At 36.6% G+C, this 25,130-nt stretch overlaps 1 protein-coding gene across 1 annotated transcript; it reads right to left on the reverse strand.

The window, feature by feature from the left end:
• Window positions 1-398: 398 nt before the first annotated feature.
• On the reverse strand, window positions 399-15,598 carry LOC100779074 (4-diphosphocytidyl-2-C-methyl-D-erythritol kinase, chloroplastic/chromoplastic). The gene is made up of 11 exons (XM_003543282.5): window positions 15,267-15,598; window positions 14,849-14,944; window positions 14,692-14,760; window positions 14,474-14,578; window positions 14,324-14,380; window positions 13,988-14,188; window positions 13,409-13,501; window positions 13,223-13,322; window positions 12,782-12,881; window positions 1,827-1,912; window positions 399-891 (listed from the first exon to the last, which is right to left on the reverse strand). Exons 1-11 carry the CDS (start codon window positions 15,453-15,455, stop codon window positions 797-799), a joined length of 1,191 nt encoding a protein of 396 aa, XP_003543330.1. The 5' UTR covers window positions 15,456-15,598; the 3' UTR covers window positions 399-796.
• Window positions 15,599-25,130: the final 9,532 nt, after the last annotated feature.

Genomic DNA, 25,130 nt, shown 5'->3' on the forward strand with positions numbered 1-25,130 from the left:
TAAAAAAAACACTTGACATTCTTCCCATAATTAAATAGTTTTTCATCTGATATTATTAGTTAGAAAGAAAAAAACACTTACAATTGTCGATACAATTAGGGTGACAGAATAGAGACATTGATTTAGGTTTTACTTTGAATCTAGTTTGTTGTGTCAAGATGCCATGCCATTTTTCCTCCTGTCTTTCAAAAACTAAGTGGCCCCAAATTTCGAATTTCTCTTGTGAAGCAACAGCTGACATCTGAAATCTAACATTCCTTGGTTATCCAAGCTATTTAGCCCCTCTTTTTTTTATCTTTTTTTTTTTTTTGTGGTGACGACTTCCAATTTATTGTTCAAGCTAAGAATCATAGCCACTCAAAATGTAAAAAAAAATTAAAAAAATGGGGCATCAGGGAGACAAAGTACTCTTTGTTTTATATCAAGAATAATTTCTCACACTATACACTTATTCTAATGTAAAATTTACGAGACTTCAATTGGAATACACATTCTAATTACATTTAATGGTTTAAAATCAAATTTATCCAACTTTGAAACAGAACTTAGAAAACCTTAAACTTACAACATTATTTTTGGGTCTTTGATCAGTCCCGAGATGCATGCTACAAGACCAATTATTCGGGCATTGTAAGGACTTAGAGGCCCTGCCTTATATTTATTCATTCAATTTTCTTTCTTTAATGTTTATTGATTTCCAGCGGCAAAACTTTTTTTTCATCATTAAATGAGGCAAGAAAAAAGACAAGATAATGCAATTCTACATTACTATCTTCTTATCTTATAAGAACGTAGGTCAAACAGACTCAGAAACAACTGAAGGTGAGGCAGAAGGACTTGAAGTAGGCTCTTGGTACCACTGATTTTCCTCTCGAGTGAGAAAATAGGCATCTGCAATTGGAAAGAATGAAGGTGAGAAGTCCACATTAAAGCCAAATCCATCATAAGTTTTGCTCTATCATTCTAAAACAACCTCAATACTTTATAAAGTATTATTGATAAAAATTGGATGTATTCAGCATCTTGATAACATAAAAATCATTCAATTCTTTATTTTTTAATTAGAAGAATTATTCATTGAAAGTGCCGTTCTAATTTGTCAAAAACAGATCAAGGGGGGAACATATTTTGCTCCACCTGACTTGGTAATATGTGTGCTTATAACACAAATTAAAATTTCACTGTCAATGCTTTGAAAGATGCTGCTTTGTTCATCGTTTTTCCATTAACTAAATGCAGATGATTGTTATAACCATGGCCTTTCACGCACCATTCTTAACTTCAAAAGCCAAGTATAAGAAAATAAATTATATTTGTCAAAGAATACGGGTTTAAGAACTATAAAACACATCATTATGCACCAGCACCAACATGCAGCACTATATAAAATGTTTAATGAGACAACAGCGGCATCCTTTCGGTTAATGCTTGCTAGTGACAAACTTTTCAGCAGACTCCACCAAAAATGACATCTGGCTTACCAGAATTCACTTGCCCCACCAGAACTTCATTCAAAGGGGGCCTTTGAGTAGAACTTTGTATATTTTTCAAATTAAAATCAGCTACTGCAAGGAATTTACATTTCTAACAGATCATATTTTGCGGATCAAATGCACATAGAAACTGTGCATAATCTTGCGTAATAAAAATAAAATTAACCAATGTCAACAACTAAATTCATTTCCCACTTTCCAACAAAATTGTTGCAGCATAAGAAACACAGATTTAATAATTTTAGCTTCTGGGTTATATGGAAATAGAGCTTCAACATATCAGAGACATGGATGTAGTTTTCAACCTTTCAAGGTTAATTTATTGAAGCTTACCTGATAAGAACACATCTTTGTATTCGTCATCATCATAAACAAATTGTGGAGGATCAGGAGAACCAACTCCAACAATGGTGCTTCCGCTGCATGAGAAACATTAAGACACCATATAAGATGATTGCATCTTTTAAAATCAAGACTATCACAGGAAAAAGAAAGAAGAGCAAGACCAATACTGGAGTACAGGACTACAGGACTACTACAGCATAAACAATCATTCAGAACAGGAATACGTAAACCTCAGTTTACTTTTTTTTATTACAACCTTTGAAAGAATTAGAATTATAAAGGAATAAATTCAATCATTCAGACTATATGGGTATTTCGGGAAAATTCACTACTGAGGAAATTCATGGAAAAGAGTATAAAACTCTATCTTGCTACAATAAGAGAGATGCTTGCTATGAACCAATAAACAGAATTGAAGGACAGAATGAAAGATAGAAAGAACAAAGAATGAATCTGTTCTTGGAGAATGAAATCTTAACAGAAAAAGAAAGAAATCTGCTTCTTTGGGTTTCCCACTTTCCCTTCCTCAAAAGACAGTTGCAACCTATAAAGCATAGACTCAAACATGGACATGAACAATCCAACAGGGCTAATGCCCAAAATGTAAGACACCAGGACATTGCACACACACATGCATGAGAAAGTCCAGTGATAAACATGACAAAAGATCTAGGTTGATAATCAAGATTTCTATATCCACCTTCTTCCAATGATATGGGCCTAACAAATATTAAGAGGAAATGGCGTCATTTTGGGTAAGAACTTTTTCTCTTTACCAAAAAATTACAAAACAAACGAGTTATATCATTCTAAAATGGCATATTCACCTTTTCAAACAAATTGGGAAGCTTAACATTTTTTTAATGATAACGACGAGCCACAAAAAAATTACCAAGAGACATTATTTATATTATTTTATATTATGTTTAATCTGACTTTTCTAAATGTTTATCCGTTTTAATAATACTAGTGTCCTTGAAGTGTCTAGCCATATAGAGGTATTGGTGTCGGAAGTGTGTCCAAAACATTCCAACACTTCAATTCGGAGGAATATTTGTGCTTTACACTTTTTACAAATTGCTCTAACTGCTAATACTAACCATTTTGTTTGTCTTCCCTTTATTATTAGCAAATACCTTAGACAATGTCAAAGGTCCTGAACCTGAACTTTGAAGAATTTTAAATTTACAGTTTTAAATTAAAACCATGACTATCATATGAAGTATTTCTACTTCTTTTTGGCTCTACTGTGTTTGATTAACTTTGGAAAATATGCATAATTTTTCTTGATAAAAGAAGAAATTCATTATAACAAAAAGAAGAAAATCACAAGGGTCTTTAGAGGATAAGGATTCCCTTCAATTAAAAAGGAAAATGAAAGTAACAATAAAAAAATACAAAAAATCAACGGTGCTATGCTTCCCAACCTGTCAGCATAAATTGAAACTTGACATAAAGTTTAGTCTATTTACTTCTACCAAACCACTAAAGCTAGTCTCATAATATTGGTTCTGTTAAATATATGATTTGATATGATTGAAAGTAAATAGGAAAATTGGGTATATCTGAACAGATATGTAAGATTTCATTAGAATTTTACAAACTAATAAAGTAATAATGCTAGAGAATATTCATCTTTCCAATTTCAGTCTTTTCTAACATCGCAGGGAATCTCCATCAAACTTCTTGTGCTCACACCACAACAAAATGGTGTTGTGAAACGGAAAAATCGTCACCTAGTTGAAACAGCTCGTACTTCTTACTGCATGTCACTTGATCAATGCATGCCCTCGTCCATCCTCAACAATCAGATCACGTACTCTATTTGGTACCCACAACAGAACCTCTACTCTGTTCTTCTTCGTGTCTTTGGTTGTACCTATTTTGTTCATGATCTTTTCCTAGGTAAAGATAAACTCTCTTTGCTAAGTCTCTTAAGTGTATTTTTCTTGGTTACTCTCACCTACAAAAAGGATGTCGTTGCTCTTGTCCGAAACTTCAACAGTATCTTGTTTATGCTAATGTCATCTACTTTGAGTCTACTCCACTCTTCTCTGAGAGCGTTGTTAGTCATGCAATGCTGGCTGATCAACTTGTTCCCACTCTTGCTGTTGTCACTGCTCCACCACTATTAATTGTTTATCGGTGAAGGCCACAACATCCACCGGTGATTCAGTATACCAATTCCCTAGCATCATCTCTTGCTCCAACCAACCCTCCAACAACGCCTTCTACACCTGAACTTCCCATTGCCCTATGCAAAGGTATTCGGTCCACTCACAATTCTAACCCTTTATATGCTTGTACTCTTCATTGTCACCAATTATCTCCTTTGTGTTTTCCATTTATCTCCTCTTTCGATTCTGTGTCTATTCCTAAGCCTACAGGTGAAGAAATGGCTGATTTGGCGATGTTGGATGAAATGGCTACTTTACAGACTAGTGGCACATGGGAGTTGGTTCATTTGCCTCCAGAAAAGACTAGTGTTGGTTGTCACTGGGTGTGTACAATGAAGTTTGCACCGGAAGGTTGTATTGATCGGTTCAAAGCCCGATTGGTGGCTAAGGGCTATGCTCAAATCTTTGGCCTTGACTATGGGTATACCCTTTCCCCTGTGACCAAGATTACTACTGTCCATTTGTTTCTTGCTATGGCTGTTATTCGTCATTGGCCACATCACCAATTGGATATTAAAAATGCCTTCCTACATGGGGAGCTACAAGAAGAGGTCTACATGGATCAGTCCCTAGGTTTTATTGCTTCTAGTGGATCTCATCTAGTTTGTCATCTTCGACGCTCGTTTTATGGTCTAAAGCAGTTTCCCCATGCTTGGTTTGGCTGTTTCAGCTCAACCCTAATTCAGTTTGGTATGACCCGCTGTGAAGCTGGCCACTCTGTTTTCTTCCTTCATTCTTCATTTGGCTTGTGCATTTACTTGGTGGTCTATGTCAATGATACTGTCATTACTGGTGATGACTCTGATGGTATCTGCCGACTCAAATCTCACCTTTAAAGTCAATTTCAGATGAAGGATCTTGGTTTGCTCAAATATTTCTTGGGGATTGAGGTTGCTCAAACCACTTCGGGTATTGTCATTTCCCAGAGGAAATATGCTCTTGACATTCTCACCGAGACTGATATGCTTGACTGTTGTCCATGTGACGCTCCTATGGATCCTAACCTCAAGCTTCTTCCAGGAGGAACCATTGGAAGAGCCGGAAAGATATCGTAGACTCATTGGCAGACTCAATTATCTCACTATCACCAGGCCAAACATTGCATTTTCCGTAAGTGTAGTAAGTCAATTCCTCAATGCCCCTTGTGATAGTCATTGGCACGCTATCATGCGCATCCTTTGATATATCAAGAATGCATCGAGCCACGGACTATTATATGAGGACAAAGGCAATTCCAAAATTGTCTGTTATTCTAATGCTGATTGGGTAGGATCACCATCAGACAAAAGATCTACCTTTGACTATTGTGTTCTTATTGGAGGTAACTTGATTTCATGGAGAAGCAAGAAGCAGAATACAATTGCTAGATCCAATGCTGAAGTTGAATACCGTGCCATGGCAGCAACTGCAAGTGAAATTACATGGCTACAACAACTTCTCCAGCAACTCCAATTTGGAGACACCCAAGGCATGAAGCTTATCTGTCTTCCATGAACGGACTAAACACATAGAGATAGATTGTCATTTTGTGAGAGACAAAGTACTCAGAAGAAATCACCATTGACTTTGTCAACTCTAGCGACCAATTGGCGGATGTGTTCATTAAATCTCTCAAGCGGTCTCACATTGATTATATTTGTAACAAGCTTAGTATATGACATATATGCTCCAGCTTGAGGGGGAATGTTAAATATATGATTTGATATGATTGAATGTAAATAGGGAAATTGGGTATATCAGAACAGATATGTAGGGATTTCATTATCCTTTGTTTCCTTAATTATCTTGTACCTATAATTATAAATAAACTAGTATGTGTATGATAACATCACACAACTTCTGTAAACACTTCTATAGGTTCAAGGGCATAGGGCACAAATAATATTCATTGAAAAGGCCAAACAATATTCCACAAAAACAACAGCAGAACAATGTAAGAACAGACGAGGAACTTATTCCACAAAAACATACTAAAGTAAATTCTCATATCATGAGTAAGTTGTTTTTTGAGGTCCACCTTCATACAAATTTCAGTCAACTTGAATCTAATGCAACCATTAGATTTTCAAATCAGAAATGATGACTTGTATTATTCAGAAGGTTTTCTGTGAAAGAAAGGACTACAAGAAATTTAGCATTATTCTCTAAATTGTTCAATCAATATAGTTCAAGATTACAGAGAACTCATCACCAGTTCCACGAAGCAGATGTACAGAAAGGTATATCCACAATCCACATTAAAGGCAATCGCTTGTACAACCATCAATGAGATGATGCAATTAAAATTATTGTATTTTTTAGGGGAAAAAAAGTTCAATGATGTTTGATAACACTGGCAAATCACGGATAAAGAAAATAGAAGAAAACAGAGTCAAACACCAAGAACAAAGAGTAAATCACTGAGAATCTTTATTGCTTATAGAAGAACTCCGAACAGAGAATTACAACTAAAAAAGGTTCAACTGAATCCCAATTCAGTTGAACTTCAGTACCCAACTCTACTGAATCCCAATTCAGTTAGTCCCAAATCCCAATATGCCAAAAAAAACCCTTTACCATCAGTTAGAGCTCTTATTTATAGTAATCTTCAACTAACAGAATTTAGTTAGTTATTCCTAACAGAATTCGATTAGTTATTCCTATTACTGTCAGGTTGGCGCCTAACATACACTTTGGTAACAAGAGGTTTAGGCATTCTCTTAACCCTATCAATACTCCCCCCCAAAAGAACCATCTTGTCCTCAAGGGGAAATTGAGGAAAAACCTCTAAAATCTGAGTAGTTGACTCCCAAGAGTTCTCACAAGCTGGTAATTGGTCCCATTGAACCAAAACTTCCAAATTTCCCCAAGCATCCTCTCCATTGAAGAATTTCAGCCGGCTGAACTTGTAGTTCCATTTCTTTAGAAAGTAAAGGAGGCAGTGGTTGAGGGTGTTGAAGAGGCTTGAGTGACTTTTTCAGCAAAGATACATGAAATACAGGGTGAATTTTTAGCATGAGTAGGGAGCTCCAACTTGTATCCTACAGGACCAACTTGTAAGGCTGAAGCTTCAAAAATACCCAATCACCTACTTCAAAATCAATCTGTCTTCTGTGTTTATTAGCTTGTGCTTTCATCAGATTCTGGGCCTTTAAAAGATTCTGCTTTAACTCTTGTAAGACCACATCTCTGGCTACCAGCAACTGATTTACTGCGTCAATCTTGGAAGTAAAAGTGCACCCTTTAATCAAAGTAGGAGGATCTCTTCCATATAAAGCCTTGAATGGTGTCATGCCAGCAGAAATATTGAAAGTAGTATTGAACCAAAATTCTGTCCAAGATAACCAATCAACCCACTGTTTTGGCTTTGGACCCACAAAACATCTGAGATAAGTTTCCAAACTCCTATTAACCACTTCTGTTTGTCCATCGGTTTGAGGATGGTATGTAGTGCTATACTTCAATTGTGTTCCTACTAATCTGAACAATTCCAGCCAAAATTGACTGAGAAAAACTGATCTCTATCTGAAACTATAGAAGCGGGAAAACCATAGCCACATCCTTAGCAGAAAAAGGATGACTTAGAGCATAAAAATGAGCATATTTCATTAACCTGTCTACTACACAAAGATAGTGTCCTTTCCCCTGGATTTTGTCAAACCTGAAATGAAATACATGGAGATATCTTGCCACACTTGAGTTGGTATCGGCAGTGGCTGTAAAAGACCTCCAGGAGCCAAAGTCGAATGCTTGTATATCTGGCAAACATCGCAAGCCTTCACATACTGTTTCACATAATTCCTGATGCCCTCCCAATAAAAAATACTAGATACCCTTTTGAAAGTTCTGAAGAAACCGGAGTGGCCCCCAGCAACACTATCATGGCATTCAGCCAGAATAAGAGGAATTCTATTTGAAGATTTTGACAATACTAATCTTCTTTTGTACAATAAGCTCCCAACTTGAAACTGGAATCCAGGGTGAGAATTAGGATCCCCAACCAGATCCTAAATAACCTTCTGTCATTTTCGTTCCTGTTGCACTTCTTGAAACCAATCCTCAGAATTAGCTAACTGTATTACAGAAACAGCATACATAGCCTTTCTGGAGAAAGCATCGGCGACTGGATTTTCTTTGCCTAGCTTGAATTGGATCTCAAAATCTAATCCAACGAGCTTCACAGCCCACTTAAACTGCTCCTCAGTAAAGAGCCTCTGGTCTGTGAGGAATTTCAAACTCCTTTGATCAGTCTTGATAAGAAAGTGTCTCCCCATAAGATAGTGTTTCCATTTTTGTACAGCTTGCACAACTGCCATCAACTCCCTTTCATAGACTGACTCCAGCTGTGCTCGAGGAGAGAGTCCTTTGTTCCAAAAAGCCAAAGGCCTGCCCTCTTGCATAAGAAAAGCCCCTACTCCTTTACTAGAAGCATCTGTCTCCAGAACAAAGGTTTTTGAAAAATCAGGAACTGCTAATAAAGGCAAACTGACCATGGCAGATTTTAAAGTTTCAAAAGCTAGAGTAACTTCTGGTGTCCATACAAAGCTATCCTTTTTCAGTAATTCAGTCAAAGGCTTTGCTATTTTACCATAGCCTTGGAAAAATCTTCTATAGTAGCCTGTCAGTCCTAAAAACCCCCTCAAACTCTTCAAATCTTTAGGAACTGGCCAGGAACTCATTGCTGCCACCTTGGATTTATCTGTTGCCACCCTTGAAAAGTTGATAGAGCATTGGTAAGACCAAAAGGCATGACCACAAACTCATAGAGCCCCTCATGTGTCCTAAAGGCTGTTTTCTCAATATCTGAATCTTTCATTCTGATTTGGTGATATCCAGCCTTCAAATCCAATTTAGTGAAGATAGTAGCTCCACCAATTTCATCCAAAAGCTCCTCTATTATTGGAATTGGAAATTTATTAGGTATGGTTATCTTGTTTAAAGCTCGATAATCCACACAAAATTTCCAGCCCCTATCTTTCTTTTTGACTAAGATAATAGGGCTAGAATAAGGACTGATGCTAGGCCTTATGACCCCTAATTCCATCATTTCCCTAACCATCCTTTCTATCTCATTTTTCTGATAATGAGGATACTTATAAGGCCTCAGATTGGGAGTAGAAGCACCTTCTGTTAATTGGATGGCATGATCATGTCTCCTTATTGGAGGTAACCCTTGAGGATCAGCAAAAACATCCTCAAATTCTGCTAACAAATCCAGAACAGCTGCAGGAATTTCCACTTTTTCAGTGGCAGCCTCAGTAGAAGATTCACAATGAATCATTAATCCTTCTCCTTCCTCCTTTAGAATCTGCATCAAAGCCCCTAAAGGAAGTGCAGTTCTTGTCAATGCAGGATTTCCAGAAATCTTAATCAATTTGCCTCCCTGTTTGACAATAAGTTCCAGCTTGCCAAAATCAGCCTTGATTTCCCCCAAACCAGCTAACCAATCCAACCTCAAAACAATATCCACCCCTTTCAAAGTAAACAAATAGAAATCCTATTCAATTTCTAGTTGCTGCAATTGGAACTTTAATTTGGGACACTTTCCTTTGCACCTCACTTTATGGCCATCTCCCACCTCCACAAGGTATGAAGGAGTATCTTGAACTCTCAAGTTCAGTTTATCCACCAATTCTGTAGCTATAAAATTGTGGGAAGCCCCACAATCCAACAATATCACAATAGAATGGCCCTGTAATAAACCCTCCACTTTCCAGGATTTTGAAGTGGTAAATCCAGACATAGAGCATAATGATAATTGCAAGGATTTAAAAGTTTGCAAACTGTCTTCTTGTTCCTCTTCCTCTACCTCTTCTTCTTCTACTTCTAGAATTATCATTCTGACTTGCCTATTTTTGCATCTGTGTTCTCTAGTAAATGGCTCATCACATCTAAAACATAGTTCCTTTTCTCTTTTCTCCCTCATTTCTGCCCTAGTTAAATGCTTAAATTCCACACTCCTATTCCTCCCACTTTCTACAATTTGGCTTTGCCCTGTACCACTCCCTGTACTACTCACAACAGAAACTTCATTCTTCTTATCATTTCCCAATTTAGACTCCAGAGTAACAGTTTTAGTGTAGGGACTGCTTCTAGAATAACTAGAAGTTCTAGCATAGCCATAACTATTCCCCTTATTAAGCAACACATTCTTTTGTTCTATCAATAAAGCTTTTTGAATGATTTCTGATAAGGAATGTAAATCATACAATTTTACCTCTGCTTGCAACTCTTCCTTAAGGCCATTCAGAAAAATTCCTCCAACGAATTCTTGATCAATAGTCCTCAATGCTCCCACATACTTCTCAAAATCTTCCACAAATTCATCCACAGTGCCTGTTTGCTTGAGAGATAACAATTGTTCAAACGGATTTTGAATCATGGAAGGTTGAAATCTCCTCACAACAGCAAGTTTGAACCTCTCCCAATTTGGATTTGGATTGCACCTCTCCCACCATTGATACCAACTCAAAGCTTTTCCCTCCAAAGTCATCACTGTCGTTTGCATCTTTTCATCTTCCGTGACATCTTTCAACAGAAAATATCTCTCCAATTGATGCGTCCAGCCAAATGCACTTCTCCAGCAAAAATCGGAATCTCCAGCTTGTGCCACTTCTCCCTTCGATTCGTATCCTCAAGATGACCACCACTGCTGCCGATTCCTTCAAGAATTGGACCTCCCTCACGATCACGATCCCGATTTTGGCCAAATCGCGCGACAATCTCTGCAATTTGTTCCTCGTGTTTCTTCGCCAGAGCTTCAGCAAGCTCCAATCGAATCCTCATCTCCTCACGCTCTTGCTCCCAATCTTTAGAGTTTCGAGCCATACTCCTGGTCTTCATACGCAGCGTCTGGAATCGCGGATCTCAGGGCACCAGATCGGTGCTCTGATACCAGTGATAACACTGACAAATCACGGATAAAGAAAATAGAAGAAAACAGAGCCAAACACCAAGAACAAAGAGTAAATCACTGAGAATCTTTATTGCTTATAGAAGAACTCAGAACAGAGAAGTACAACTGAAAAAGGTTCAACTGAATCCCAATTCAGTTGAACTTCTGTACCCAACTCTACTGACTCCCAATTCAGTTAGTCCCAAATCCCAATATGACAAAAAAAAACCATTTACCATCAGTTAGAGCTCTTATTTATAGTACTCTTTAACTAACAGAATTCAGTTAGTTATTCCTAACAGAATTCGGTTAGTTATTCTTATTACTGCCAGACTGGCGCCTAACATACACTTTGGTAACAAGAGGTTTAGGCATTCTCTTAACCCTATCAATGTTAGACATCAACTTGAGTTAAAAAGAAAGATACAATTTTATAACAATTTTACAAATGGTTTGAACTAATCAGATCTCTTGTCATTTGAATCAGGCTAAAGACAGACCCTGAAATCCCGTCTTACTAGCAGAACGTAAGAAAAGAAGTTTATGGAACTGAGACTTGTTCTGTAGATGATATATCAAAGGCTAAACCATTGCAGAACAGACTCAAATTTCACTAAGTTATGACTATGTTTTAGAAACACACTATCTCTAATGTGTTTCCAGTGCTTAGTTACTTGCTACCTTGAGATTATTGTTACTTATGTTTATTGTTTTAGTTTTTATTTTTCTCTGATTTAATTCTATTTTTCTATTCCACATCAATCCAGACACCGATACTTATTTGTTGAGCAACATCAACATAATGTGTTTTCTATTAGCTTAAAATTCTACAGGTATTTTCTCAACACAACCAGAAAGCAGTTACATATTAGTCCCCATTGAAGTTTTAATAATATCTTTCCAAAAGGCTACTTCAGTAACTTGCTTTGGATCTGGGTTCTCTTATAGTTTATATGGTTTTATGGACAAAGAGAAAGTACATGTTTTAAGAGTTCTGGTAAATAAACATTGATAAGCAAGTGGGGTGGCTCATGGTTTTAGGTGGTCAACAATATCCAAACATCATGCCGCAGTGGTCAGATTTTTGGACAATTACTTAACAAGTGCTAATTTCTATAAAGTTATTATCTGAGTTTCTCTTTTGGGCCCTCTCCCACCGTAGCATTTGCATTTAATGTTTCTGCATGCCTCTGCAGCATTATTTGTTTCTTAAGAAGTATTGTTGGATAGATGGTTGTGTTAACCTGATCATGTGACACAAACAAAAGACGAAAAGAATTAATAGCAGGACACAATATGTCAATAAGATGGTAGTCTAAATTGGTGATTATCTAAAAATTCTCATTACTGATATCCCTCAATATTTGACAGCTCACTTGAACTATTTTATCAATTTATAATCAAATGGCTTACATTTCCTGGATGACCTAACCGCTCATGTACTAAGTTTACATTACACATGCTTAAGGATATAATCATATAGTGTTAAATAATTGTCTTCATACAGGGTAAGGTAATTAAACAACATTAGCATTATATCAGGTTAATAGCACTGCAATTTGGGTTATGTTTAGTCCTGCATTGCTAAGCATCAGCAGAAACCTGCAAATTGAGAAAGAAGACAGACACACACTACAAATATAGATATTAACATATATAAATATATACCCACAAGGGGTTGGGCACAGTGGTAAGTGAACTGTGCTCCAGGAGAGGACAACAGTTAGAGCCATGATACTACTTGTGGCAGAAGGTATTAGTCTCACACCCAAAGGGAGTCGGGAAACCAACACATAATATGTTTGTGCCTGGGAGCTCTAGCAAGTATATATGACTTGCACGGAAATGCCAGTGTAAATATTAAAGAATAATAGGTTTTCCAGTGTATTCACCTTCCTGACATAAAAACAGCATCATATTCTCCACGACCAGCTGCACTAATTCGCTGCTTCAGTCTTTTGAGAGAGGGGAGAACTTCAAATGCTGGAGGTTCTGCAGACAAAAAAAAGGAGGAAAACATGAAAAGAAAATTAAAAGTCAAATGCATCAGAACAGTCCCAAGTTCAATAGTATTCTGATGTTTGTACATGAGCATCAGGATCAAACAAATATAACAATGTCAATGATAGGAAGGATTGATTTGCAAGACATTGACACGGTCAATATTTCAGTAAGTTGTAAATACAATTATATAATGAGAATAGAATAGTAAATTTCAGTTCTGCTAGATTACCTTCAAGCTAAACACCTCATAGAATTATGTGCGATGTGCATTCAAGAAGATCAAATCAAACCGAACATAAAAAAAGAATGATACACAGCTAGAAGCATACCTAAATCATTAATACAAACATCTTGTGAGATGCCAATCTTTGAGATCTTCTCCAGCAATGTTAAAGGTTCAACATTACTAGTCTGGTCCAAACATAGACGCTGTATCATTGGAAGTTGTTAAATTTGTGACTATAAAAGAGGGAGGGGGAAGTATGGTTTCATTACTACTCCGAAAAGTCAAATACCTTGTAGACTTCGGCAGTTGAACATGCTTCTGGGGGCTTTATGAGAACCATTGGAACATCTAGAGATACTGGTGGAGGAATATTCTGAACAACCTGCATAAGTGAAAGAAATTTTTTTGAATAAAATATATTGATTGGGAAATCATATTGAATATAAGTTTAGCTGCCTGCAAAAGGTTAAAAGGGATATTTAGGAACAGACAAATCCCTTCCCATCCATGACAAAATGATCCAATGTCCGTACTAAATTATTAAAGGTTTCAGGAATAAAGATCAATCTAGATTATCTTAACTAACAATTGTAAAGGTTGGGTCCACTTGGTGTGTGTTGGTGGTTGATATTTAATCGGTAGAGAATGACTATCAAAATTTAGTACCATGACTCCTTAAGTAGTATTGCAGGACAGTGACATAGCTCTTCACAATTATAGTAACTAATAGAGTTGTAAGATATTATCAATTGGTGCCACACATTGCAAATCCACACAGCAAGATATAACAATATATAAAACATAAACATCTTGCGGTTTTTCTCAAATCTGACTTTGAGAAAGGAAGGTACCTAATGTTTGGACTAACCTCTCCTCGACCAGTGCAATAGGCTGCTCCCTGAGAGAAAAAGAAGGGAATATCTGATCCAATCTCACTTGACCATTCTTGGAGTTCTTTCTCAGAGGCAGGACAGCCACTAAATTGATTGGCTGCCCATAGTGTAGTTGCAGCGTTGCTACTTCCACCGCCAAGCCCTGCCCCAGTAGGCACCCGTTTATCAAGATGAATCTGAAAACAACATCAATATACACGATACACATTAAATCTCGTGGTAAGTTGAATTCCAAGAAAAATTAAGAAGCATGCAGTATTTAATTCAAAATAATAAAAATCACAAAGAAATTAATCACTGTTAATTCATACCCAAAAGTACTTGTCACTGCCAGTCTTCTTCCTGTAAAGATTAAGCGCCTTAATAATCTGTTAAAAGAGAATTTCCACAAAACATTCTGTGAAGTCTGAACAAATAAATGACCAGAAGAAGAAAAGGGTGAGAAGGAAAAACAGTAGTACCAAATTTCTATCATCAAGGGGCACCCCAGACACGTTGGTTGACAGGCTATCCTTGGTTTTTGAAGGTGACAAAGAGAACTTAATTATGTCACCTAGACTTATCACCTAAAGACTCAAAAGATGCAAGTAAGACACTCTCAAGAATACATATACCATATTAAAAGGTAAATGTAATGAAAGAGCATTGAATCATTTACCAAATTGCAATCACAACTTACATGAAAAAGGGATGCCAAATCATGATACCCATCTTCCCTCTTGTTGGTTATTCTCAAGAAAACATTTATCTGCAGCAGAAGAAGGGTTGGCAATTTCAACGCAAAGCAAACAAATTTGGGTAGCCTCTTAGCAAAAGCATGGTGGAAGGTGGATTACCTTGCAAGGAGAGAACAAAGTAAGCCTTGAAAGGGGAGTTTCCCTGTCCACTTCATCAGCCAACTTGTTAATCCTTCCTTCGGGGTCATACACAATCTAATTTCACCAACCAAAAGTTACAACATTTTAAAAAATACTTATCAAAGAAACAAAATTCGATCCAAAGCACAACACAATAAGAAAATTCAAACTTTATCCCTAAACAAATGCCATTCTACACAAACAACCACACTGAAACTTCAATCCAAAGCATAACACCAAAAATCAACTAAATTCAATCCAAAGCATAACACAAAAAAAATTCAAACCTTATGCCTAAACAAGTGCCATTCTACAGAAACCACCACACCGAAACTTCAATACATCCAAAGCATAACAAAAAAAAAAAAAAACAAAAAAGAGGAGGCAAATATGGGACCTCTATTTGTCTCCTGGAAGTGTTGGAATCAGAAACCATGGCTCTGACCAAGTGGGGTCTCTGAAACCGAAGCTTTGAGTGAAAATTGGAGGGCCCATTTGGTCTGAATTGAGCTAAATGGTTGCTTCTGAAGGGGTTTTGGGAAGTGGGGAAGACGTAGTTACTGCAAAGAAAGAGAGAGGAAGCCATGGATAGGTGAAAGATTGAAACTTGAGTTCAGCTGCAGATACCTAACATGAGTACATGGAAAAATGTCAACTCATGTAATGTGCTTTTTGTTCTTCCTACCAAATATGGTCAAATTCAATTTTGCCCGTAAGAGAAAGTCTTAATATATTTTTAACAAATGTTATAAAATCAAACCGGACTGATAATTCAAACGGTGGTGAAAGCACTTTTTATGGTTTATTTGTTTAATATAAAAAAAAGTGATTGCAAAATAAAAGTGATTTAAAAAAGGTCATTTTTTAGGAAGCTAATAAGAGTTTTTCTTAAAATAAAAAACGGACAATTTCTTTAAAAAACACAATTTAAACACATTGAAAATACAAAAATTCGTTTGTTTTATTAAAAAAAGTAGAAAGATTTTAAGAAGAAAAAAAACTTAAACAAACAGGCATTTCTCTAACAAATATGAATGAATATTAATTAAGTTTATATTTTTAATATCATATAACATTTTAAATAATAAAGTTATAAATTATAAGAAACTAATATATAAAAATTATAAATTGATATGAATGAGTAAATATATGTATAATAAAATCCTTCACAAAAAAATGTGTTTTATAAGATAAATAATTAATAATAATTGAAAAAATTTATAATTACATGTAATTTTTAAATACATGTTTCTATTTATTTCAAAAATATTTTGATTAGCAGTCAAAAATAATATTTTTATTAAATTACAAAAAAAATAAAAAAAAATAAACATATTTATACCAATTTTCTACACTGGTAGGTTTGTTGGTTGACGAATAAAATTCTTTTAAACATTTATTAAACTTGTAACAGATGCAGTTAATATTTATAAAAAAAAAATATTAAATACTTCTCTTTTTGAGAGTTAAGAAAAAGTTTTAAGAAAATCTAATTAAGAAAAATTGGAATTTGATTCCACTAATGTATGCAACTAGTCCTATCAAATTTGGGGATAAGCCGCGTGATTCATTCAATTCAAGGTCTGTTTGATTTCGGCTTCTCGTGTTGAATCATTTTTTGATAAGATTTGTTTTTGGTCGTGAGTTTTTGGATTGGACTGATTTTCTGGGTTTTGTTGGTAAGCCAGCAATTGTTACATACACATCTCACTTTTGATAACATACCACCTTTTGTTTTTATTTTTTCAAAAGGACCCTTTTAATATTTGCTCCTGCCCAAGTAGATTATTCTAAACCATCGTAAGTCAAACCATTCTTCATGTCATCCATCTCCAAGATCAATTTGATGCCTCAGCCTAACCGTCATTGTTCAACATAAAAGAGCATCCTTGAGATACAGGTAAATTTCCTCTCGAGTGTTGAATACCACCAGTAAGAGAGAGAAAGGCACAAAAACACAAATTATTTGTCTTTTTTTCTCCTACCACCAGTGTTTTCTTGTTTTTTTGGGGGGATTCAATGGAGACTAAACCCAAAAAGAGAAACTACAAAGCTACAACTCAATGAGATTGAACTCCCTAAACATCCTCAAACAACAATTGATCCAAGAAAGTTGATTGTTGATTATACATAAAAAAATCCTCCTCCATACCAATGCCCCTATTGGCAATAGCATCCGCTAACCTATTAGCCTCACGATACACATGGGAAAAAAAAAAAACACTTGACAATCAGCTGACATCAATCTTCTTCTTCTTATGGCTTTTATAAAAGCCCAACCAGAAGCACATCTCTGCTTAGTCCAATTTAGACTCAAGGAAACAGCTTGAGAATCAACCTCTACCTCCAACCTCCTTATCCCTCTCTGCTTGGCAATGATGACTCCTTGATAACCCCCCACAATTCCACAATGAAGACAGAACACCTCCCTAGCTTCTTAGCAAAACCTCAACACCATCTCCCCCTATCATCTCTAATGACTCCACAACTTGCAGGCCCATTGTTGCCATGCACTGAACCATCAGAATTAAGTTTAAACCACCCAGCTTCAGGAAACTTCCATCTAATCCTAATTTCTTCTTCCCTTTTATAACTCAAACAACAATACTTGAAGCTTACACTTGATTATATTGGTTGGAGAGGTACAAAATGGTCTCCCAAGGCTTTGAAGTCTGATAAACATAGGTTGACGGACTTGCTGATTCCTCTAGAAACATAGCATGTAGCAAGCATGAGCCCAAATACTTCTCCAATTAGTTATCTGCTCATTGTTTAAAGCTTTGTTCAAATTAAGCGCCACCCAATCATGAAGGCTTGAAGTGAAGAAAGCATTTCTATGATTCCCCTTAATCAAATGATGCCACCCTTGAGAGGCTAAAGTGCAGTCCCTCGTGACATGGAGGACTGTTTCGTCTATAGAATTTCAATGGTAACACACTACTTGACCCAAACCCCATCTAGAAATCCTGTTATGAGTGGGTAATATGTTATGAGTCATTTGCCAAATAAAAACCTTGACTTTCTTTGAAGCTTTGTTCTACCAAATTGATTTCCATGCTTCTGAAAGAGCAGGGAAATTATTCCCTATAAGCCTTTGATAAGCACTAGCCACTATGAATTCTCCTTGTCTATTTCCCGGCCAAAGCCTTCTATCAAGACCAACCTTATTAGAAGGGGGTAAGATCGATGTGATAAGCTCAATAATCTCTTGAGAGAACATCTGCTGCAATAAATTTGAGTTCCAAAACCCATCATCTCCCACCAGCTCATTGACTTTGATATTCGAGAATTGCTAAGCAGTATTCAAATCAGTACTAGCCAATCTCACCCCATTGTTGAGCCATCTGTCTTCCCAAACATCCACCAGCCTACCATCTCCAATGGCCCATAGCTCACCTTCCACAAGATGAGGCCAAATCTCAGCTACAACTTTCCAAATGGGAGAATCATGTGGCTTGGCTACCAAAACATTTGCAGAGAAATCTTGTCTCGCATATTTCCCTTTAGGAACCTGACACCATAAGTTGTTCACATCATTTCTGAGAAACCACCCTAACTTCATCAAACTAGCAGAATTCTTATGCTTGAGATTTCACATAGCCACCCCTCCATAAGCTTTAGGCCGAGCCATCAAGTTCCAACCTATAGCATGCATTTTCTTTCTTCCCACTTGATCTTCCCAAATAAAAGATCTCTCATCCTTCTTAATATTGTTGATAATTCCCCATGGAATTTTATTTGTCACCATAGAGTAGATAGGCAAAGCCTCAATAACAGACTTTGCAATCATGATTCTGCCTGTAAGCGATAACTACTTGGACTTCCAACCCACAAGCTTGGAAGAAACTTTATTCACAAGACGATTAAAATCAGATTGGCGAGGAGACTCCCCTAACAAGGGAATACCCAGGTAATTCCCCAAGGAAGTAACTTCAGAAAAGCCACTCATTTGGACCAACTGTCTTCTACTACTATCACTGACATTCTTTGAAAAGAATATCCTAGTTTTCTCTTGGCTAATTTGCTGGCCTAACATCTCGCCAAACAAATGCATAGTGTCCAAAGTACATTTCATATGCTTAGTAGAAGCCTGACCACACAATAATAAGTCATCCGCAAACATGAAGTGCGAGATGAGGGGGCCCTTTCTTCCCATACAAAAAGGTTTCCAAGCTTCCACTGCTTTCAAGATAATGTGGGAGAGTTTGTTCATACCTAAAACAAAGAGGTAAGGTAATAGCAAATCACCTTTGTGCAACCCTTTATTAGGAGCAAACATGGGAGATCGCTTTCCGTTCTACGTAACATTAGTTTCCACCATTGCTATACGTCCTATAATGAGAAAAATGAGGTTCTTGAGGCAGACCCACTTCTTCAAGAACACGGTTCATGTTTGTCCATTTCGTACAATCATAAGCTTTACCTTGACCACAAAGTATCCATTCTTCCCCCTTAGATGCCTCAAACTGTGAAAGAGTTCTTATGCCACAACCACAGTCTCATGAATGCTCCAACAAGGAATAAAACCTGTCAGAAAGGGAGATCAGCTGAGGAATAAGAGGCTTAAGCATATTAACTATTGTATTTGTGAAAACCTTGTAACTCACATTACAGAGAGAGATTGGGCGAAATTGGTCGACAAATTCAGCCCTATCAACCTTGGGAATTAAGCAAACATCAGTACCATTTACATACTAAATTTCATGAGGATTCAGCCACCACCTATGAATTTCCTTGCATAAGTCAGAACCCACAACATCCCAGGCACTTCGATAGAAACCTGCAAGAAACCTGTCAGGCCTCGGAGCTTTCCAAGGCTTCATATCAAACAGAGCATGCTTTATATCATCAGGAGAAGGAAGGGCTCCAAGCAGAGTGCAACCTTTTATACTAAGGGAGGAAAAATTATAATGAGTTGCAACCCATTTTATCTTGCATATCATCATCAGCAAACAGATTTTGGTAAAAGGAGTTAACAAGCAATCGGATCTCTTGTTCACCCTCAACCTAATCCCCGGTCTAATTTCTTAGCATGTGAATTCTATTTCTCCTTCTGTGGTTTATGGTCTTGAGGTGATAGTAGCGAGTGTTTCTATCTCCATCAAGAAGCCATTTTGCACGAGAGCACTGAAACCAGCTTAATTCTTCTTGATAGAGTCAATTCAAGCTCTCCTTGAAGGGTGTGTTCTAAATTGTCCAGAAAAGGATTGAAGGGGTTTTTGTACTTTTGCTTTTGAATCCCTTCAATGCGGGCCATCAACCTTCTCTACTTAACTTTAATTTCTCCAAAGACATCTCTCTACCATTGAGACAAAATTCCTTGCAAATTAGCAATATTAGGAACAAAAGGAGCATAGTTTGCCAAGCAGAATTAATCACATCTTTAAAGGAATGATGCGTTTTCCATGCGCATTCAAAATTAAAAATAGCGTTAAAACCCCCCTACAAACCGTGAAGAGCTATAAGAAAGGGATGGTAATAAAAGAATTCCAATCTAGGCAAGACTTTAACCACTGTATTAGGAAAGAGCAACCTCCACGAGTCATTGCTCAAAGCCCTACCAAGCCTCCCAAACACTCTTTGAAAACCATTAAATTTTGGTCCTCTACAAGTGAAGTTTGGCCCAACAGCACCAAGGTCAATGAGTTTTGCTCTATTAATCCTGTTCCTGAAGATCTGACATTTCCTTTTCGACACAACTGTTCCTCCTTTCTTCTCTGCACTACAGATGATATCATTAAAATCTCCTCCAATCATGCAACTACCAGTCACGTTATCAGCTGTGTCTGCGAGAGCAGATCACAGAAGATCTCAGATGCATTTGGGCTTGCATAAAGAGGTGTGAACCACCAAAAACCACCTCCCTAAAGACTAATCTTGATATGAAGGAATTGAAAGTGCTTCTGAACCACTTCCAAATTGGCATTACTCTTTTTCCATGCAACAATAATACCTTCTGAAAACCCTTGTCCCTCCACAAAATCAAAGCCATCAAAACCCAACTGATTAAAATTCTAATGGAGCTTTCTAGGGTCACTTCTAACTTCCAAAATAGCCAAAATGTCAGGCTTATTCGCATCAACATATTTCTTACAAAACTTGAAAAAAGCTCTGTTGGCAGCACCTCTAGAGTTCGAAAAAAAAAATATTTGAACTATTATTATTCATCATCATAAACAAAATTAAAATTGGTAGCCTCCAACCCCTTCTGCAAAGGGGGTCTCCTTAACAACTTCCATATCAAAAGATCCCTGATTGAAGTTATCTTTATTCCCATCTCCTAGAACTTCAGTATGAGGAGAATGATATTCATTCAAACTTCTTCCCTGAATACCCTAGTCTAGCGACCTAGTAGAATGAAAAACATCCCCCTCACTATTTTGCTGATGAGGTTGTTGAATCAAAGGCATATTTTTCACTACCATCCCATCTTGATCCACATGAACCTTTTTCAATAATGTTCTGCTTTGCTCCTTGCCCAACCTGCATGGGTTCACTAGTATCCCCTCTTTGTGACATCTGCTGATTCTTCTTTTGATTTATCTCCTTTAGCATTTTCCACGTGAACCAATCCAGATCCCGCTACTACAACTCTATTTGTTGTCTCATTACCAACTTTATTCTCCTACTTTTGTCTCATTAATGTGCCTACCAGCTATTTGAATATTTTAGTGAAATACTTCATCAGCATTACCTTTTTCAAAAGAAGGCCCCACCTCATTACTTCTCTTGGTTTCTGTGACACCATCAACATCTTCCTCGTTGTTTAACAAAATAAACCTTTGTCCCCTACAGAAGAATATCCTCCATTATTCCTTACCTCTTTTTTCCTTCGTGGTTTCTTCACTACCATCTAAGGCCCCTCTACCATTCGATGTGACGCACCTTCTACATTGTCCCCTCTCTGTTCAACACCATGTGTTCCTTGCCATGTATTGGCTTTATCTTTATCAGGGCAACCCTCAACATAATGCCCAAACCTGCCACAAGCCAAACATAAAAAATGCAATTCCTCATACTCAGTTTTATAAAAACATTGATTTAGCTCAAAGAGACCTAGTAGGGGTTTTGTTAAGTCCACTTCAATGCATAACCTCGCATACTTCTCCCTTTCCTAGGTCATAAGTGTTTCTATCAACCCTAACAGTTTTCCCTATCCTATAACAAAAAAAAAAAAATAATAGCATTCATGAGTCAACACAAGACTTAATGTATGTTATATAAACATCTCGTTATGATATTCCAACTTGGTAAAATCACAAATATGCATCAACTTTATCACAAATAGTTGGCATATCGTAAATATACATATAAACAACACACAAGAAATTAGAATGTTCGACTGATATACTAAACACGAGCATGAATATTCATAATTTGAACGTTAGCTGACATATTATAGATTGTTATTACTTATTCAAAATTTAAAACTATCAATAGGTAGATTAAGTATTTATGTGGGCATAAATAGATGTCAAGTATGTACTCTAAAACACAAATTTTTAACTGACATATGATATTGACATTGTCGATCGACATATTACATGTTATGAGATTCAAAGTTATCGACGTGTTGCATCTCTTACAAATACATATTAAACATCGGTCATCAACTAACATATCAAGTCCTATACAAGTACGCATCAATATATTTAGAAGTATAATTATTGACCAACATATCAAATATTCTACAAATGCATATTGGTAGGTGCCAATTATCGACTGACACATTAAATATTTGGAAGCTCAAGTTATTGAATGACATATTGCTGAAGTTAATTAACTTCAACTTGAAATGAAAATTAAGGCTTTCAAGTCTAATTGTGGTGGTGAATATTATGGCAAATATGAATATGATAGATCGAGAGAACAACGTCCATGGTCTTTGTGTTCTTCATCAAAGAGTAAGGAATTGTTCCGTAATACACTAAGTCGGGAAAACCTAGCATGAATGGTGTAGCAAAACAAAGAAATCAAACTCTTAAGGATATGGTAAGAAGTATGATTAGTCATTCTTCTTTGCTGGAGTCACTTTTGGAAGAAGCTGTAAAGACCGTTGTTTACATCCTTAATAGGGTGCCAAGTAAAGTAGTTAACAAAATCTCTTATGAACTTTGGACTAAAAAAAAGCCAAACATTAAAAACTTGCACATTTGGGATTGTCCAGCTAAGGCACGACCTTATAGGCCACATGAAAGAAGGTTGGACTCAAGAACAATTAGTTGTTATTTTGTTGGCTATGACGAATGCTCTCGAGGCTATAAGTTTTATAATCCCACTTCAAGATCCTTTTTGAAGATGGGAAATGCAAGATTTCTTGAGGAAGTTGAGTTTGGGAAGGAAAAGAACATAAGGAATGTTGTCTTTGAGGAAGAACTTGTTATTGATATTGATCAAGTCCTCATACTTATTGTTGTTCAAGACACAACTCCAGTAATAGAAAAATAATGTTCAAACAATTGTTGATGACATTGTTCCAGAACAAGACAATAATGAGGTTCTCCCTCAAATACCTGTAGAGCAACCTTAACAACCTCAAGGAGTTCCATTAACGAGATCCATTAGAGAAAGGAGAAATATAATCTCAAATGATGATATTATCTTTCTCCAAGAACATGAGGATGACATTGGTTTAACAGAGAAAGATCCAATCAACTTCTTTACGCACAATTCTAACTCTAAAAAATGGATGGATGTCATGAAGCATGAGATGAAGTCCATGCAAGTCAATGACGTTTGGGATCTTGTTAAATTGCTTGAAGGCATAGTTTTAAGACCTGGCCAGTCCGGCCGCAACTCGGTGGCTGGACCGGGTCAAGTCTGTTGCTCGATTGGGCATGCTTTCAAAAGCGACCTTGTCGGGTTTGTGGTCAAATCGGTGACCTGTCGACCCGGACCAAGCCATTTATCTTTTTTTTTCTTTGTGGAGTATGAAATGACATCATTTTGATTTTTGATTTTAGAAACCCTGATTCATCATCTTCTCGTTCTCGCTTCATTGCAGCTTCTCTCGCAGGTGCAGCTTGTAGGTTCTTTCCCCTATTAGCCTCTCTCGTAGTGTCGTCATCCATCGTCTTCTCATTCTAGCTTCGTCGCAGTTTCTCTCGCAGCTTTTAGGTTCTTCCTCTCGCGGTGCCGTCGTCCATGCTCCGTCGTTCGTCATCCTAAAGGTATAATTCTTCTCTAAACTACATTTGCTTCTTCTCTCTTGTCAAAGCAAAGACTGCTACATGTTTGTTTTCAGACAAATTCGAATTTTGGTTTTTTCCATTTTGTTCCTTCTTATTTTTCCAATGTTTGTGATTGTGTGGGACTGTGTGTGCCTACATGTGTACGTGGCTTGGTTGGTTTGCTTGAGAGAACTTAAGTATAGGCCACTTCTGAGTTTGGTAGTGTGCGTGCATCACAAAGAGGTGGATATTATGGTCATTACGGTGGCTACCAACCACAACCCCTTAAAATTGCAAAATTTTGGTTCTAACTCATAAGTTTTCTGTTTTCACCATTGCCTTCCCCCCCCCCCCCCCAACCTTTCTCTACTCAAATTTAGTTTATTTAGTCCCCTTATATCGTTCTGATGTAGTGGTAATAGTATAGTGTATGCAAGATTTTGTGTACTTTTTCTTTTCATTTTGAATAATTAATACATTCTACTCATCTTTATACTATGGAGAAGCTTTTGTATTGTTGATTATGAATTATCATTAATATAATGTCCACAATACTGGTAAATTGAAAGTCAAGGAGACAACTTAATGGATGAAGAGAAGTTAGTTTTACTTTTACATGTTGGCATAGACACGCTACCAAAACTTCCTTTAAAAGACCATGAACTTGAAGCACTAACTACTTTTACTTCAAAGTTATTGTTACCTCTATATGAGACTAGCTAGTTAAAAGAGTTTGTGTTAATGTCAAGTGTGTATTTGAGCTAATTAAATTTAGATATTGAATATGGATATCTAATAAAATGAAAAAATTCTCTTTATCTTCTTATGAATGGTCAATGAATCCCATATAATGTTTGAAGGGATTATAGGTTGTCAATATAATGATGTAGGATATGTTATAGAAGGATTGAAGGAACTACTATAGTTATTTTGGTATGGTTGCAGGTTAGTGGACAATTTTTTTTTTATGAATTTTGCATATGGGTTTGGTATCTAATTATCGATGTTATGAAATTAAATTAATTTGTGATGATATTTTTAAATATTTTAAGACAAGTATAAAAATTTTATATTTTTTATTGCATACTGAG

Source organism: Glycine max, chromosome 13 (assembly GCF_000004515.6).
Source record: "Glycine max cultivar Williams 82 chromosome 13, Glycine_max_v4.0, whole genome shotgun sequence".
Taxonomy (NCBI): Eukaryota; Viridiplantae; Streptophyta; class Magnoliopsida; order Fabales; family Fabaceae; genus Glycine; species Glycine max.